Source organism: Cyanistes caeruleus, chromosome 2, assembly GCF_971803275.1.
Source record: "Cyanistes caeruleus chromosome 2, bCyaCae1.hap1.1, whole genome shotgun sequence".
NCBI classification, from domain to species: domain Eukaryota; kingdom Metazoa; phylum Chordata; class Aves; order Passeriformes; family Paridae; genus Cyanistes; species Cyanistes caeruleus.
In genome coordinates, this window is record NC_141702.1 from 70945707 (window position 1) to 70963392 (window position 17686).

General features: G+C 40.3%; 1 protein-coding gene and 1 long non-coding RNA gene across 3 annotated transcripts in view; one reads left to right on the plus strand and one right to left on the minus strand.

Moving 5' to 3' along the window:
* Positions 1-14381, plus strand: part of LOC111926880 (uncharacterized) — a 31595-nt gene extending 17214 nt beyond the window's left edge. The window contains exons 2-4 of the long non-coding RNA XR_002863245.2: positions 8519-8692; positions 8821-8945; positions 10786-14381. This is a non-coding gene — a long non-coding RNA (uncharacterized LOC111926880). The remainder of the gene's footprint in view (positions 1-8518; positions 8693-8820; positions 8946-10785) is intronic.
* The window catches only part of DISC1 (DISC1 scaffold protein), a 190248-nt gene continuing 177517 nt past the window's right edge, over positions 4956-17686 (minus strand). The window contains exons 13-14 of one of the 2 annotated variants that reach the window (XM_086877818.1): positions 15569-15679; positions 4956-7650 (exon numbers count right to left, since the gene is read on the minus strand). In XM_086877818.1, coding sequence (XP_086733944.1) covers positions 7495-7650; positions 15569-15679 — 267 coding nt within the window. In that variant the 3' untranslated portion in view covers positions 4956-7494. Of the gene's footprint in view, positions 7651-15489; positions 15680-17686 lie in introns of those variants that run through there. The other variant, XM_086877817.1, reaches the window with a different exon arrangement.

Consider the following 17686-nt stretch of genomic DNA (forward strand, 5'->3'; position numbering starts at 1 on the left):
TAGGGAGAAGATTAGTAGACACTTTTGGTGTGGGAGTTAGAGACAAATGGCTCTGCTCTCTGCCTGGCTGGCCTCAACCTCTGAAGAAGCAGATGTACCTGAGGCTTGGATGAAAACAGCTCTCTCTGACCTGAGCCCTGGGGATCCTCAATCCCTGATGAGCATGCCTGCCTCCCCTGAGCACCAGGCTTTTGGCAGGCTTTGAGCCAAAGGCACGAGGGAAAAGCATCTGGGCTGTGTTTACTCTCTGGGCTGGAGGATGCGTGCGAGGAGGGGGTGTGCCCGTGCACATGTGCCGAGTGCAGGGGTGAGCGCTGCCACCACCACCCATGCCCCAGAGCTGATGTGCCAGCCCATGGCAGAGGCAGGATGCTGTGCAGGGAGATCAAAGAGGAAAGCTGAAATGAAAAGATGACTACCAGCAGTGGGGAAAAAGCCTTGAATTCCAGCATGAAGTTTGCTCCTTTGTTCAAAGCAGTGCACCACTTAGGACATGCATAAACCATATGTTAAAGGTGTTAGAGGGATGAATGTGGAGCACATGTGTTTGCCTGAGCCTTTACCTCGGGGTGGACTGACTGGACAAAAGGATAAGCACTCTGGGAGCTCCCATAAGACATCAGACACTTTGCTTAGTTTGGTCAGTTTAGACTGTCTGTGCACAGGAAATAGGAAAATTATCTTCTACTGATTCAACCCCTAGAGCTAAATAACACCTCCCATAACCCAGTGACCATTAATTGTTTGAGGTAAAACTTAAAATGTACTAATATCTCTTGTAAAAGATAAGCAGGCTCTGTTACCAATTTATGGGGGAAGTGATTAAAGAAATCCCTAAATGATTGTTCTGCTGACCTCAATATATCTTGTGGGAAGAATTTCCTAAAGCCCAAGAACTAAGGCTACAGAACAGGAGACATTAACCAGGCGATTTATTTTGCTTTCAGAACACAACATTGCTCATTGGGGTTTTGTTTGTTGGTCTTTCCTTTTTTCCCCTACTATAGCAAACTAAATCAATATTATCTTTCTAATTCAGGACAATAAAAAAACCCCACACATAGAAGGAAATAAAGCTGGTGATGCTTTATTGTTGGAATGTCATAACCAGGGAGTATTACTGTTGCTGGAAGAGCTATTCTGGGTTGCTGCCTTCAGTTCACAAGACTAGAGAGAAGTTCCAAGGACAGTTGGCTGCTTGGTACAGCTGTAGCATATATTCATTCAAGGAATTTGGGGCACTTGATGAGAAGACAAGAGAAGGAACATTTCCCATCAGGATTAATGCAGAAGACTGGTTTCACTTGCTACATTCATTATAGAAAATTAGCAATGACAAATCGCGTGTGGCTGTGAGAGGCAGGGTGTTCTCTTCACCTTTTCTCTCTCATTTAACAAAACCAAGCAGCACTACAGCGATCAGCAGTACCATCCATGACAAGCAGTGCCTGATGGCTTGGTGCTGGCTGGATTTCTTTGGGCTCTCCTCTGCTGCAGAGGATGCTGAGCAGAGCTGCCAGTGGCTGTGCTGCCTCCCTGGCTGGAGCACTGCCCATGTGCTGTGGCACTGCCTCCGCTCCTCGGCCACCGAGTCTGGCGGCCTGTCCTCCCTGCTACTGCTCCACAGCATCTGTCCCTAGCTCCTGAGCCCATTTAACCTGAGGGAAGGAATTTGGCTCATAACCCTGGGCTTCTCCCTATTCAGGCTGTGAAGCACTTTGTAATAGCTTCAGACTTTGCTTCCTGGGAAAGATTTACAAGAAGGCCTTCCCTAGCATTTGGTTTCACTTGCCCTTTTGAGCTAAGGTCAAGATCAGAGAGTGGGTAAATAGGCTTTCCCAACTTGCTGACATCCAGCTGTTCTGTCCTCCAACTCCTCCTCCGAGCTAAACAACATTTTATTAAGTATTTCTTCTTTCTGTGCCTCTATTTTTGTTTTTTTTAAGCTATTACAGAAAACTCATATATTTAAGGTAAAATGCTGTGACTATTCCTCAGCTCTACAGGTATCAAGCAGGCTGTATAAAATTGAATTGTGGTGTTTTCTGAGTCAAGTGCATTACATCTGGGATGCAGAAGGGCTTTATTCACAATTTCTGGGAAAAAAACTGTCAATGGATAATTACTCTCCCTGCTAATAAAAATATAAGTTTTTTTGGGTTTTTTTTGTGTGATTCCTGATAGATGAAACAACCAGTAGGCACTGCAAATCTTTCTCCATGTCAATACTACAGGGCATGAGTGGGTCACATTTTGGGCTTTAGTTGGCAAGCTCTATGTGCTGAATTTTTCTGGTCTTTCCTCCAACTTGAATTAGTTTGCCGTAATCTCCAAAGAGGTTCTTGTATGTCTTTTTCTGAAACCTCACTTGCTCTTGCTTTGTGGAGGCACAGCAGAGTTGTCAGTACTCATAAAGCCTTGTCTGTATTGTGTATAGATGCAATGCCATGTTCTTGCTCTTCAGCATTGCCCATTAAGTGAGGAAAATAGCCAGGTCAACCAGTCAGCTGCTGCTCCAGGAGCTCATGTTATTGAAATTAAAGGTGTAAACTGTGATGCAACTCTGAAGTAGAGCCGTGCCTGGCTCCCTGCTGCTGCTCCTGAGCTTTGCCCTGGAGCTGCTACTATAGGGAAACATGACAGTGGGCACAAAACTCTAGGTTTTGGGATTGAGCTGATAGACAAAACCTTAAGCCTACTTTGACAAGAAAACAAAGAAGTCTTTCCTTTGGTGTTTCAAAGTCTCATTGTCAGAGAAGTAATAAATTCAAGGTCATTTTTGTCTTGTAAATTGGATTGTCACTGTGGAAAGGTCTCTTAATTTTCCATTTCTCCAGTGAGATCTATCATGTGTCTCCTACCTGTGCCTGCCTGACTAGTTTCATATCCTCTCCCTCTTGCCACTTAGTATTCCTGTATGGCTGTTTATTATTATAAACTATTTATTCAGCTTTACAGGTGATTACAAGAACAAATAGTCTAATGTTGTATTGACATTATGTGTCTTTAACAATGCCCCAACAACCCCTTCCCAAAGACGCTGCTCTTCCAGATAAGGAAACAGGGAAAGTGTGACTGAACACCATGCATGAACTCAAACATTTCCTTACTCACTCAACCCTAGATGTTCTTTTCCCAAGCCTCATATCCAAATCTTCATTAGAAATTTGAGAGAAATGCTTTACTGTGGCTGTTGGCTTGGCTGCTTTTCAGATTCAGGCAGAATCTCCTTTATTCACAGGCCCTTTTTTCTTATTATTTTTTAATACTTCTCCAGAAACTTGTATTATCATCTTTAGCAGTGCAGAAAAGTATCCAATATTTTAGAGCTTCTTTGTAGCATGTTAATCTCTGAGACTAAAAAAAAAAAAAAAAAAAAAAAAAAATATCTCTCGGTCCCAGCCTCATTTTTAATAGGATAGTAAACTAAGAGGATACATGAGGATTATTCTAATCTCACCCTGGAGCTCTCTGCAGCACTACTGCCTATCTGGGACCCATTATTGGACTGCCTTCTCCAGTGCTCTAGAAAACAGACACTTATCTTGATTTAACAAGTAATGATAGCAAAAGCCCGAGCTGTCATGCTTTGGAAATAATGGATTAGCTAATTGATTGTGAAAAGAAATATTAGGCTGGAGCTGAACATCCTTTGGAGTGCTCTCTTCTCCTTGCTTCAGTCTTTAGTGCCTTGAGAGCATGTTTGTACACTGAGGGGGGGGTATACTCAACACAATCAACTACTCCTCCTACAAAGCACATGCAAGGGACTGCTGGAGGTGAGCTACTTTTCCTTGTCTTGTGGCTGTCCTGGAGCAGTCTGTGGTGTCTGCTCTGGAAGAACAAGGGAGCTGGTGAAGGGTCTGGAGCACAAGTCCTGTGAGGAGCAGCTGAGGGAGCTGGGAGTGTTCAGTCTGGAGAAAAGGAGGCTCAGAGGGGACCTTATCACTCTACAACTCCCTGAAAGCAGGTGGGGGTTGTTCTCTTCTCCCAGGTAACAACTGACAGGATCAAGAGGATATGCCCTCAAGATGTGCTCTGAGTGCTAGGAGAGGTTAATGTCGGATGTCAGGAAGAAATTCTTCACTGAAAGGGCTGTCAAGCATTGGATCAGGCTGCTCAGGGAGGTGGTGGTGTCAGGAGTGCTGGAGGTATTTAAAAGATGTGTAGATGTGGCACTCTAGGGATGTGTTAGTGGTGGACTTGCTTGGCAGTATTGGGTGAATAGTTGTGCTCAGTCTTAAGGTCATAATCTAAATTATTTAATTATTCTATTGCTGTGACAGAAGATAAACACACAAAGCCTTATTTGCCTATGTAGTCTTTAAACCTTTTGGATCTGGGCTTTAAACTCTTGGGTCTAGAGACAGCATATGACCTGGGCAGGAAAGGAACTTCTTTCTGGAGATGTTTATTGTTTGCAGGAGGTGGGAGACCAGTCTGCCCAGAAGTGAGAGTTCAAGCAAGGATGTATGAAACTGGTCCTTGGGACACCATACACACACTCCTACCTCTCATCACGGCAATGAATGTGTGTAAGAGCATAACTTTGACCTCAGATATTGCTGTAGCCAATGCACAGTCACACTGCTCCTCCTTCAGCCCTTTTCCATGGGTAAGGAACTGAGGGAAGGCAGGCGGGATTCAGCTGCACAGCAAGACTGAGTCAAGCTGGGACCCAAGTGCAGGTTTTACCTGTTTGTACAGTTCACTTATTTTTCCCATTCATACTGAAAAGAGCTACATGTTGCTGTCAGACTTTAGTCTTGAATACATCTTTAGACTGTTTTCAAAAGGCATAACAAACTACCCCAAGCAGACGAATTACTGCTGTCAGCAGCACAATAATAGTCACACACATGGTTTCTTTCTCTTTTCCTCTCTTCCACTCCCCATGATGAAATTTCTAAAATGTTGTGCACTGCACAGAATGCAAACAGACATTGGGTTAGTTAAAAACATACTTCTCTTTATTTGAAAGTTTTCTATTCACAGATTACAGGCAGTCGGATACATTGCATAGTATACCTTTTTTTTAAAGTATGCACATTATCAAATATGTCAGAAAAAGGATGGTTACTGGCTCTAACTTCCCACAAGAAACAGTGAAGTTAATGGAACAATAAATTAAAGGAGTAGTAGTAGTCCACATTACATATAAAATAGGTGTTAACAGATAAAAACATAACATGAATGATGACAGATTCAGTTTCCCTTCTCCTTAGAAATTCAGTGTCTTATTAGAGTGGTTTCCTAAGCTGAGTTTTTATTAAAATGCAGTAGTGGTCTGAAACACAAAAGTCACACAATTTTTTAAGTTGAATGGGAATGCCTTCAAGAAACCTTGCTAGTGGGAATGGGGGTGCCCACTGCCCTAGGATGCTCAGGTCCTATTCCTGATGTTGAGCCCTTGCTGCTGCAAGGAGGCAGACTTGGTGCTTCAGCTGTAGCTGATCCTGACTCTAAGGCACTTCTAGGGCCTATTAACTCTTTACATTGCAGGCACTAAGTATTCAAAGATAAAACTCCACAGGGTAGGAGAGTGGGGTGTTATGCAACCTTAGTTTAGTGTACTGGCCATCATCTCTGGGACTGTCCTCATAGTCCTACATAAATGCTCCTTGCTGGAAATGCAGTACCTGGGCCCTCTGTGGGATTGAACCCCCAGGGAGCTTCTGTGGGTGCTAAAGAAAAACAGTTTTAAGAGATGTATCTTGTCAGTGTGCTCTCTTTCCTGTTTACCTGAACTCATGTGGGTTTCCAGGAGTGCTTTCTGGCAGGCAGGTTTTGCTGTGGAGCTGGTCCTGTGCGTGGGCTGAATGTCAGGGTGCCACCTGCACGTGTCTCCTGCCTTGAGCTGGAGGCAAACACCTTGTTCATCTGTTCAGGGGAGCTCCAGAAAGTGCCAGAGCTATGGTGGGGAGGTAGGGATTGAACAGGGACACAAAGAGATAAGCTTTTCAAGCAGAACAGCAAGAGATCTCCATTAGGGAGCCGAGTAGCTGAGTCCATGCATGCTGGAGCTCCAAGTGTCTTTACCACAACATGGATGCTGGCCCATATATTACCCAATGAGAAAAGTCAACCATGTTCTGAATTACAGGGTTGTAATTCAACCCTGAGGATCTGGTGACTATAGAAACCACCTGAGCTCTGCTGCCCTGGTTTGACTACCATATGCTCCCAGAGGCAATTATAATCTGGTTGTGTGTCTCAGCTGCCTGGCACTTTTTTCCTCCCTCCTTCCATACTTAACACTGAGGTAGAAGTTTCAACTAGCATTAAAACACACAAGAAATGAACAGGACCTTAGTGGGAAAGTAGTCCAATGACCTTCAAAATTTGCAAAAATATAACGTGGCTATTAAATGAGTAACAGAAGTAGAAGAGTAATTCTAAAAATGTCAGAAAAACAGTATCAAAAAAGTACAGTACAGAGTTGCAAGACATTTTGTATTTTTAAAAATTAAGAGGTTTGTTGTTTTTTTTTAAATTCTTCCTCTGCAACAGAATTTTTTATACTGGTATCAAAGTAGAAGTACACATGAATTTTTGAATACATTAACTCTTTTGAACAATTATCCCATTGGCTTCAGTTGAGTATTGCTTTTATTTCCTATAAAAATACATATTTAACTATGTGTGTGTATATATTGACATATGTGTCTTGCAATAAGACCTGCATTCCTTCTGAAGCTGACAAGGAAGATCAAAGTAGTGGCAGTAATCTTTACAACAAGACTTAAATGTCTTATTGTTCATAAAATATTTAAATTTAAACAACACAAATCACCAACATAGGATTTTTTTATTTTTTTTTTTCTTTACTACCCCTGTAATACTAAAGAAAGTTTATATTAATAGCTAAATAAATCGAGTTAAACTACTCCTGTAGGGGCTGCTTTTAGTTACATCCACTGTACTTAATACCACAGAGCAAATGAGGTCCAAATTTCAGTTGAAAGAACATGGTTAGCTTGAATTTCACCCTATTGATTTAATTATTGGCAGGAATGTGAAAATACATTCAGTGTAAGAAAGCTGTTAAAGCCAAAGGAGGAAAAAAGAAGTTATTATTCTTAGAGCTATTTTCCAAGAAATACTAGATGTTCCAGCTTTAAAGCTGCATTTTTAAATCGGGGGGAAAAAAAAAATCCATGAGTAGAGGAAGACAGTGTTTATGAGCCTTCAAGGAGAACACTTCACTGACATTAAAGGCAACTTTGCAGACTCACTTGAAATGTATCAATTTGTAATCTACACATTTACAGGAGCTGCTCTGCTCTGAAAGCTGTTTCCCAATCTGTGCCAAAACATGTGAGGCTGCGTAGCATACTTCTGATGATAGACCTCCAGGCTCTGTTTCTCCATAATTGATTTAGTTATTAGTTATGCAGGGGAGAGAAGAGATCCCTGAGGCTTAGTAAAACAGTATTCAGTTACTAAAAGCAGCCCTTTGTGAATTAATGTCATCCTACCAGCTCTTTCTGCTCATTATTCCTTCAAGTCTTGTTTTCCTGGACACCAGCTGTCACAGAGGAAGTCTCCAGCCTTTTCTTCTCCTGCCTCCTTGGCTGACTGCAGTTGCACCAGCACGGTCTGGAGTGTCTCCTTCACCACCTGGATCTCCCTCTGCAGAGACTGTGCAAGCTTTATTAAGGAATAATCTATAGGTGATTGGCAGTCGCTTTTCTCTTTCCAAGTTATTAAGTACATTCTTGTTCTGCTGTTCACAACAGATGGCCATGGCTATCTAATTGTAGCTTCAAATTCTTCCAAATTGTTTGGATTAAATATTAATACATTTCTCACATTTGCTAGCAAAAGAAAAATGCAGGCAAACTCAAGTTCTCGAGTAGCATTATTTAGCAGTTTAAAAAAGAGAGGAGATGGGGGATACTGCTTGGACATTGTTCTCATGGGAAGGAAAGAGACAAAAAAATATTGTGTACTATGGAGGCACCAGCATTAGTTGTGAGTTTCCTGATGCATGGAGGGTGGACTTTAATACCAGAGAGACAGAGCTGGGTGGATCAGATCCCAGGTGAAGGCAGCAGGGGCAGCCTGAAACAAATGCCAAGTGACCACAGCTTGTGTGACATTAGTGAGCACAACAATGCATGCTATGCAAGGTGGGGTGGGAATCTAGGTAAGGAGCAAAATTAGCTTACAGCAGAGAAAGTTTTTCTGCTACACTTACCTCCAGAAAGCTTTCATGTTAGCTGAATTATCATTATAATTATAGTGCAGAACACACAAATATAAACTATACAAGAATCCACAGGGAATGCTTTGAACAAATTGAAAAGCAAGAGGGCAGTAACAAGGTTGCACTGTTGTGCATTAAAAGGAAGAAGGCCACCTGAGAAGTATCCAATAAATAGTATAAAATGCTTCATTTGGTTAAGAAAGAGATTTTCCTCTATCTATTTCAGGGTTCCTGCAATGAATTCAGGGAGAAACTGATGCTTAATGGCTCAGCCTCTGAAAGAGACCTTCCACTTCCCTCTTTCCCCAGCTCCACAATGACGAGAGGGAGGATGCCATGTGGTGACAACAAGGGGTGCAGCAGGATTGGCAGATGAAGGCAGGACATTCAGAGACAGCAGCAACTCCTCCTGACACATGCACAAGCCTTTAAGTGGCTAGGCTTCCTTGGCAGAACAGCTTTTTGTGCTATGACTGGTAATAGGTTTGTACTACCAATATACTGGCCTTTCTGCTGATAATCATAAATCAGCAACGCTATCCATTGCTGGAAGAAGTGCAAGGACTGGGTGTAGCTCAATGAGACAACCAATTTTATCCTTTCTTCTACAGCTTATTCTATGTGAAGAAGAAAGCAAGCAGAGGTGAGCCAGAGCCTGCTGAAATGGTAAATCAATGACCAAATCTATCAACAAACCCTAGGGCCCATCCCATCGCCACTGAGGCCTCCTGGACAGGTATGGCTGAAGGGCAAAGACCCCAAAAGACAGAAATTGGTTCACCTCACTTCAAGGGAAGTGAAACAGGATAACACTGAAACAACTCAGTTTCAAAAGTACAACACACAGAAAGGACAATGCACAAGGACAGTCTTTGTCCTTCGCAGAGCTCATACATTAGGAAATGTTGTTTTACTTGACCCCAATGTCAATGCAATGTCAAGAAAAAAAGATGGCCTCAGGTTATGTGACTGTAAAAACTAAGCTGCTACTTTTGAAAAATTATGACTTTATATAAAGCTATACCAAGCATGGCTCTCTCAGGCAGCCATTATTATGTCTTTGAAAAGTGTTGGCTGCTTTTGATTCTGTTACCAATTCCCCAAAATTTCATCTTTGTGTATTTACATGCATTTGCTATGATGTTTTGCTCTTAATATGTTCATGCATATTTCTAATTTCTGGACAGCTCTGTTAATCTAAAGGGCTTCTGTCTCTGATTACAAGTAGAAGCAGTACACACTAAGCTTCTCCTATCCCAGGATCACAAAGCACTGTACAAGGACAAATTAATTATGCTTTGCATCTTCTCTGAAGTAAGAAATATTATTATTCTCTTCTAAGTCCTGGATTCTCCACCCCTCTGCAACTTAATCATGAGGCTCTGCTGAAAACCTAACTGGTAAACATAAATTCTGTAGTCCATGAACACCATAAACCTTCTGAAGTTTAATTAATTCTGATGTGTAGTCTCTGACTACATGCTGTTACTTGTAATATTCCAGGCAACTACAAAATTCCTTTCAGGTAGAGAGAAAAAGCAAAATTGAAAAGTTTCAGTGACAGTGGATGAGAAATCTTAAAGGATGGAAGATAATGAGGAAGACAGGAAAAAAAACAACTGTTAACCAACAGAAAGGTGGAGCAACAAAAAAAAAGATGACTGCATAGTCAAAGTACAGCAAGTTCCAATAACCTCATAAATAACACCACAATCGTATGTAGACAAGTAAATGAGCCTTTATGGCTAAGACAAATATATTGGTATATGGCTGAGTATGGAATTTCTATCATCTCTAACACACAGGTTATATCTGGAAAAACAGCTTCACCCATTTTAAAAATACAAATAAACAGTTTTGCATGGGTCCACATGCAAATGTGTCCTTCATGTTTAAATTGTCTATCCAGTGCTGCAAATATTGAGCCATTATCCAAGGAAGGAGTTAAAACAAGTTCCAACTAGGAATATTTTCTGGTTCTGCTGTCTACCTCTGAAAACTGAAAAAAATCTCCACAATGTCAAATAAGCAGTAAATTAAAGTACTTGGGAACAAGTATAACCCATATTCACAAAAATGCTGCAGGTTGAACATTGTCTTGCTGGAAGCTTTTCACCTATTTGACTTTGTCTCTCTGAAAAATTGAGCATCATCTCAGAGCCCACAATTTGCAAGCAGATAAAAAGCACATCAAATTACTGTAGAGACACTTGAGTTTTGGAAAAAATGGGATAATTTTGTTCAAATGCAGCTTCTGATCTCTCAGCCCAGATGTTTAGGGAAAAGAGACAAAAAGTAGATACTATCAATCAGTTGTCTTCCTATAGGAAAGGTTAGAAACTAAGAGTACATATTATAAAATAAAAGACATTGGAAGGACAATGAAGGACAACTACTGCTCTAAGGGCCAATGGGATTTTGGAAAGTAACTGCATTGTTTGATGCAATTACTTGCATCAAAGTAACACAATGAAGAAGAAGTTAGTTCTTGAAGAACAGAAATAATCAGAAAGAGGTTTTTGGTTGGGTCTTTTCTTGTTTTTAACCTGGTTAACTATTCTGCTTGTTTCCAAAAGTCAAACAGTGGCTGCAGACAGAAGCTCAGCTCAATGTCCCACCACCTAACTGCAAGTGTCACTCCCAAGCCCAGGCACCAGCACCCATGGAGGGGCTACGCCAGCTGCAAAGAAGTTCTGCAGAAAAGGACCTTGAGGTCATGGTGGACAGTAAACTGCACATGCACCAGCAATGTGTCTTGGGGCAAAGGAGCCCCACAGCCTCCCAGGCTGGATTAACAAAAACACAGCCAGCTGGCAGAGGGAGCTGATCCTTCCCCTCTAACCAGCACCGCTAAGGTCCCATCTGGATGTTGTGGGTTCCACAATAAAAGAGAATGATTTACTGGAATGACTCCAGCACAGGACTGGTATAATGGACTTGGGTATCCATCACATGAGGAGATGCTGAGAGAACTGGGACTCCTCAACCTGAAGAAAAGAAGGCTTGCAGGATACTACCACTGGTATAAATAGCTGAAAGTCAGGAATGAAGAAGAGGGAGCCAGACTCTTCTTTTTTTCTTGTTCACTGACAGAACAAGAAGTAACAGGGAGAAATTCCAAAATAGGAAATTGAATCAGAATTCACTAAAACATTCTGTTTGTTTAAAGGTGGTCAAACACTGGACTATATTGCACTATCAGGTTGTGGAGTGCCCATCCTCCACATTCAAAATTGGATTAGACAAAACATCCTGGACAACTTTCTCTAGGTGACCCTGCTTGAGCAGGGAGTTGGACCAGATGATTTCAAAAGGTCACTTCCAACTAAACAGTTCTTTGACTGTGTGTGCCACATGCCAAAGGACCAGTGAAGAGCCAAGACAATTCAGTAAGTCTTTTGAATGACTGGGGTTTTGGCCTTTTTGAAGAGCACTCTTGGGAGCAAGGGAAAGACACTAAGCAAGTCCCTGCTCTTTCTGTGAGACCTGTGTGGTGTCACAGCAAGAGAGAAAAATGACTTTTGGAAATCCATCACTTCTCCTCACAAAATACAGGGGTATTTGCGGTAGTTCAATCAATTAAAATTTTCTCAAACACCCCATTGATTACTGTTGCCCTGCTTCACATCCATTAATGTTATTTCTACAAAATAAGATAGTACCCCTGCCATGCAAAACCCAAAATACTTGCCAAAAAAACTACTAAACAAAAAATACTGCAACAGAATGACTGCTACATATTGAAAAATGGAACCCTTCAGTGGTCTGAATATCAGCTACTTTCAAATTGCTTGTTCCAGCAGAAAATAGAAGGCAAAGAAGTTGCAGCACCTGAGTGGAAATACACTGACTCTATCACAGTATAAACTATAAAAGTAGAACTATGTTCTCTGTGTGACACGCAGAGGGAAGGGCTCACCCTCCTGTAATCTAAAATAAAATCAAGGATGGTGCCATTGCCACCTCTAACACTTGGAGGATCCCAAAATCTCTTACAGGTTCACCCAGAGTGAGACTCCTCACTGAGCTACAGCCAGGGCTCAATTTTACATGAATCTCTTGAAAACCTGCTCTGGTGTAAAGCAAGACTTGTATGGGAGCCTGCTGCAGGATAAAGGTGAAGGGTTAGCAAAGTGACCTGCAACATTTAATGGATATTTAGGCACAAAATTCTGCTTTCAAAATAACTGATTAAAATTCCCATTTTAGGGCAAGAAAAGAAAATTGTTTTTGTAATAATACCACATGTTTTCTTCCAACAAAGCATTTCCACCAAGAGGAACTATTACATGCATTCAAATTGTCTATCAAAATGTAACTACTAATTAAGAACAAAAAATGACTGTGAAATTGCAATATAGACTCCATTTAATTTTAGTGGTAATTCCAGGCCTTTACTGTCAGGAAAGTAACACCTCTCATCAGCTCTGCAGACACCAGAACGAGTCACCTCTCATCCTTTGGTTTTCCCAATTAATGATGTGGACTGTTTCCATACACTCATTAATGATCAACCATAATTGACTATTTTGTAGGTTTATTTGGTTATATTACATAGAATTTAGCAAATATGTCATAGTGCTACAGAGAACTCTAACATCCAGTCCCATGCCCCTATTGTTTGATGCTTTTTATATAGAAGGGCAGTTTAGTGGTTTTTGTGAAAAATTTCAACAATAAATTAGAATTGCAAGTGGGTCTGTGCCTATACTCAGGGCCAAGACATATCACTGGATTTCTCCTTTGTTCAGGTCGTGCTGGCACTTACAATGAGCAGTGTGGTTGATTTAAGTGTGCTATGCCATCAAAACATAGAATGAAAAACAATGACATCTGGGTTTTTCCTTCTAATACGAACTTAATTATTAATCAAAGCTATGACACACACTAAACATTGGCAAATGGCTCAAGAGCAGCAGGAATTTATTTTTCTCAGTGGAGTCTTTGGAACTCTTTTAATAATCAGACCACAGGACTAATTTGTATCTGTGCAGCCCCCAGTTTGATATTTGACCTAATATATTTTGTAACATTTATGTGTAAAGCAGTTTTTTGGGAGGAATATGGGAAGGATGAAAATAACCAGTGAATGGACTTGGAAAAATTTATCCTGCTTTCATTACTATTTCAGGTCTTTAAGCTCCTGCTCTCAGGATTTCTACAGCTTTTTAATGTAAGACTGCATGATTGCCCAGTATCTGTGTTAGGAAATTGTTTTATCTAAGATCAAATAAATTACAACAACAGATTCATCTATTAAATAAATTCTTCTGCCAAGGCTAATTGTTGTCTCTTATCTTAGGGCTAGTTCCTGCAATACAGGCAAGTTACCAGTGAGTGAAAGCTAATTTTATAGGCACTGCACAGTCTTTATATAAAAAAACCAAAACAATCTACAGGTCTGTGGCACTCTGGTAGCTATTTTTCTAATTCCTTTTTGAAGTACAGCACAGTGATTACATGTACCAGATGGTAACATTTTATGCACATTGACCTGGACTACCTCTGAAATAGCAACTGAATGTTAATGAGGGGTAGCTGAATTGCTGAACTGCTTCTTTGTACATCCCTATGTTTTAAACATGGTTTCTTATTTTGTGACTGATGGTCTTGCTAAGACCAGGATATCACACACTGTGCATTTCTGTATTTAGATAACATGTGTTGAATTTCACTGATAGAGGAAGTCAGATCTCTATCAGAAAACCGTGGCTTAAAATGAGACTAATCTACAACTCTCCTGAAATTTCCAATTACTAATTTTATTTTTTTACTAACTCTTGCAGTCTCAACAGCTGTGAAGAAATAGGCACGCTCCATAGAATGTAAGAAACACTACTATTTTGCACATATGTAGTGTATTATCTTCTGGAACCAAAAATGCAGTTTTCCAGCTTATTTCACCTTACCTAGTAAAGTATAACTATGATCAGATGTGACTGTTCAGTTGGAATATTAACTTAAGTCCCCTGCAAAGAGCCTGTAACTACAACCCTCAGTGTTCTATAAGGGCCACTGAGAAAGCTTGTTTGAGAGTAAATATATGTAAGGGAGAAAGGAATTGGATGCTCTGCACACACACATCCATACAGCTCTGAAAAGAATGCATTGGGGAAACACAACTGCAACCAAGCATGAACACTGCAAATATAATAAAAAGAATGTTGAATAATCTTTCTGTATATTGCCTGTATATAGAAATGCTTAAACAAGACACATTTAAAGTACTGACAAATGACTGACTGGATTTCTTTCCTCCATTGCAAATCCCCTTCCCCTAACACCATCCCTCCTTCCCTCTGCCCCTCACACTTTATCCTTCTGTTACCTTTAAAGAAATCATGTTTCTAGAATAGGAATTTTGCAATGACTTGCCATAGATGCCCAATTACTTAAAACACAGTGCTATTTCCACACACTATTTATTCTCTTTTCTCTAAACTATCTTCTACAGGACTGTCCACCTTCTCTTAGCAGGAAGTGAATCCTTTCTACACCATTGTCACCCCTAGTCACCTTCAGATGTCTCCAAGGGCTCCTCTGCTAATCTCTGCACCCTGAATACATTTATTTTTCTTCATGATCATCTCGACTGCCATCTCTTCTCTACTAAAACTTAACAAGCTCAGTACTCTCATCTTCCTCAGCTTCACTGGTTCTTACTTTCTTTACCCTTTTTTAGAAGAACAAAATCTCTTTTATTATAACCATATTCCTGTAACTTTCTTATGGGGAAGTTTTTCCTGTGAAAGTTAAAATTTTGTGTTCCTAAATTTTGAGAAATAGCCAAGGAATTCCTCATAAAGGTTAAGCAATCTTCAGAAAACTGACAAATAAAGCACAGAAAGAGGTAAGTGTGCAGAAGATGCCACACGATGCATCTGTTGCCCATTATTTTTTAAAACAAAAATCCCCAAACTGCAGGTGACAATACACAAAGTCTGAATCATACATAAAGCAGCATCTAATTCAGCTAAATCATGTTGGGAAATGCAGGTGCATAGACACTCGTACCCATGCAGCTTTTGGTGCACTGCATATTTAATTATATGAGCATTACAAGCAAAAGGATTTTAACAGCAAAATAAAGGCCTTGCAGTGCCCAATCTTAATTTACAAATAACTGACTTCTATTTAAATCAATTAAAGCTGTATCAGACCACAGTTAAAAAGCACTATAGGAAAACTTACTACACAAAAATGCCCATGTCAGCAAGACAATGATTTCTCCCATTCTTAATGTAGCTAACCTACACTAAGAACCAGCATTCCATATGAGCCTGAAAGACAAGTATCTGATGTGCATACTTACCCAGATTGATATGTATCTATAGCTATAGCAAAAAGGATATGAATAACTCCTTCATCAACTCTGCAGGCGGAACTTTGCAATTGATCTTCCAGATGCACCAATTTCTCACTTATTGCTTCACATTTTTCTCCCAACTCTGCAGAAAATATGAAGAACTCCTACAGAAAGTTGGAAAATAAAAGAGAGCATGTTTGCTGCTGAACGCACTTTTCTACATCAAATTTGCATCAAATTAAAGGGAAAATAAAATATTAGTAAGGGGATATGATACTTTCCAGTGCAAAGACATTGCCTAAAAGCAAATTCCCATTAGAGAGACAAAAAGCTCTATAAAATAAATTGGTGATTAATATGAAATGGAATGAGCTTGTGGTCTCAGTCTTCTTCCCAGCAGAAAAGAGTCACAATCTCACTTTCAGCAGATGATTAAAGGGGTGTGAAGACAACTACCCTGAACTGCTCTCCTTCTCCCCTGTTGTCTCATCACAGCAGGGGAGGGAAGTCTCATGCTAACCACCCATTAAGGTACCCAAATTATAAATTGTTCATGTAAATATGATTTACACTTTTAGGTCATGTAAATATTTCAAGCAGCAACATTTTGGTAACTCTTATACATATAAAATGTACTTATATTTTTGAAGAAAAATCTGGCTAGAGTACTTAGGGACTTTGCTCAAGCAATCAAAGAAAATGCATCAAAGTCTTTGAGATTACATGATGAAACTGTACTTTTTTTACTGAGTTATCATTAAACAAGACTAAATTTTCAAAAATAATACTTCTCTACTTAGAACTTACACAGGCAAATACTTTTTCTATTTTAAATTGAGTATTTTAAACCAGTTTCAAAGTCCTTCTCATAAGTTTTTCCAGATACATTGCACAAGGATAACTGCTATTTTTTATATTTTGCATTGAGTAGTACTTTGAGAAATGACCCAAATAAGCAGCAAATATGAGAAGAGGGGGGAAAAAAAATCAATCAATTTGTGCAGCTCTGAGACAAGCCTTTCCTCTCCCTCCCATGGCACCATAGTGCTGTCTACAGTAATGACAGGGGTTATTTGTAAAAAAATATTATGGTGCCAGGATGAACTTCTGCTGGAACCATGTTGAAAAAAAAAAAAAAAAAAAAAGTAATTCATCAGCTGGAATCCAGAAAACTTGATTGTCGCTAGACAATCACTAGTCTGTGCACTCATTAATAAAGCCAGCTTCTAATGTGGCCGTATACTAGCTGCAGAAAATTTTTCTCCTCAAAGAAAAAAGTACTTGGGGTCTTTTGTACTTATCTGTTGCTATAAGACATCAGTGGTTGCTTAAGAGAAATCAAACCTTCAGTCAAAGGCCTTCCAAAGAAATCACGCTAGTGCTTTTTGGAATGCTGCCTGTTGTGAGACAATTTGAGTTTTGGTGAACATGTTTACCAGATCTCAGTTGTGTGCTGTCCTTTCACTCTGCATCACACAGTACATTGCATACATGGAGCAGAATACCAGAAGAGCTCTGCTTGCTGGCACATCCTCTATTATGGCACACAGCTTCACCTTTCTGCTTTCTGTGGGCCTTTCCCAGACTTGGCTATCCAGCAGCTCCCACTGGGACCAGCTGCAGCTCAGCCCCTGGATGAGGTTGGTTAAGAGGTTGTGTTGCAAACTCCTACAGCTCAGACACAGAGAAGCACAATGGCTGAGTCCTTGGCTCTGTGCACAGACCAGAGATACCACTTCCAGGCACTACCAAGCCTGAGAACCTACAGCAGCACTCCACAGAATGTACGGATATGAAAAAAACCCATTGTTTTTAAAGTAAGAACATGGGAGGAGAAAAGAAACATTCTCCTTGCAGCAACTAGGAATGTCTTTTTCTGAAGACCAGTGACAGAAGATGAGGAAAAAGTCTTCCATCCAGCTACTAAAATATTATTCAGCATACCAGCAGGACTCCATGTGCTGTAATGGAGTGGGACAACCCAGGCCATTTGTATCAGTAGAAAGCTCTTAGGTAATCATTCTGTGACATGCATGCAAGAACAGATGACAACTGTCCAAGAGAATTTAGGGCTCAGGCTAGAAAAAATCAGTAAATTGAAAGAATCCAAACAAGTACTCTGAAAGCACATCTAGAATTATGACCACATAGAGAAAGCTCCACATATGAAA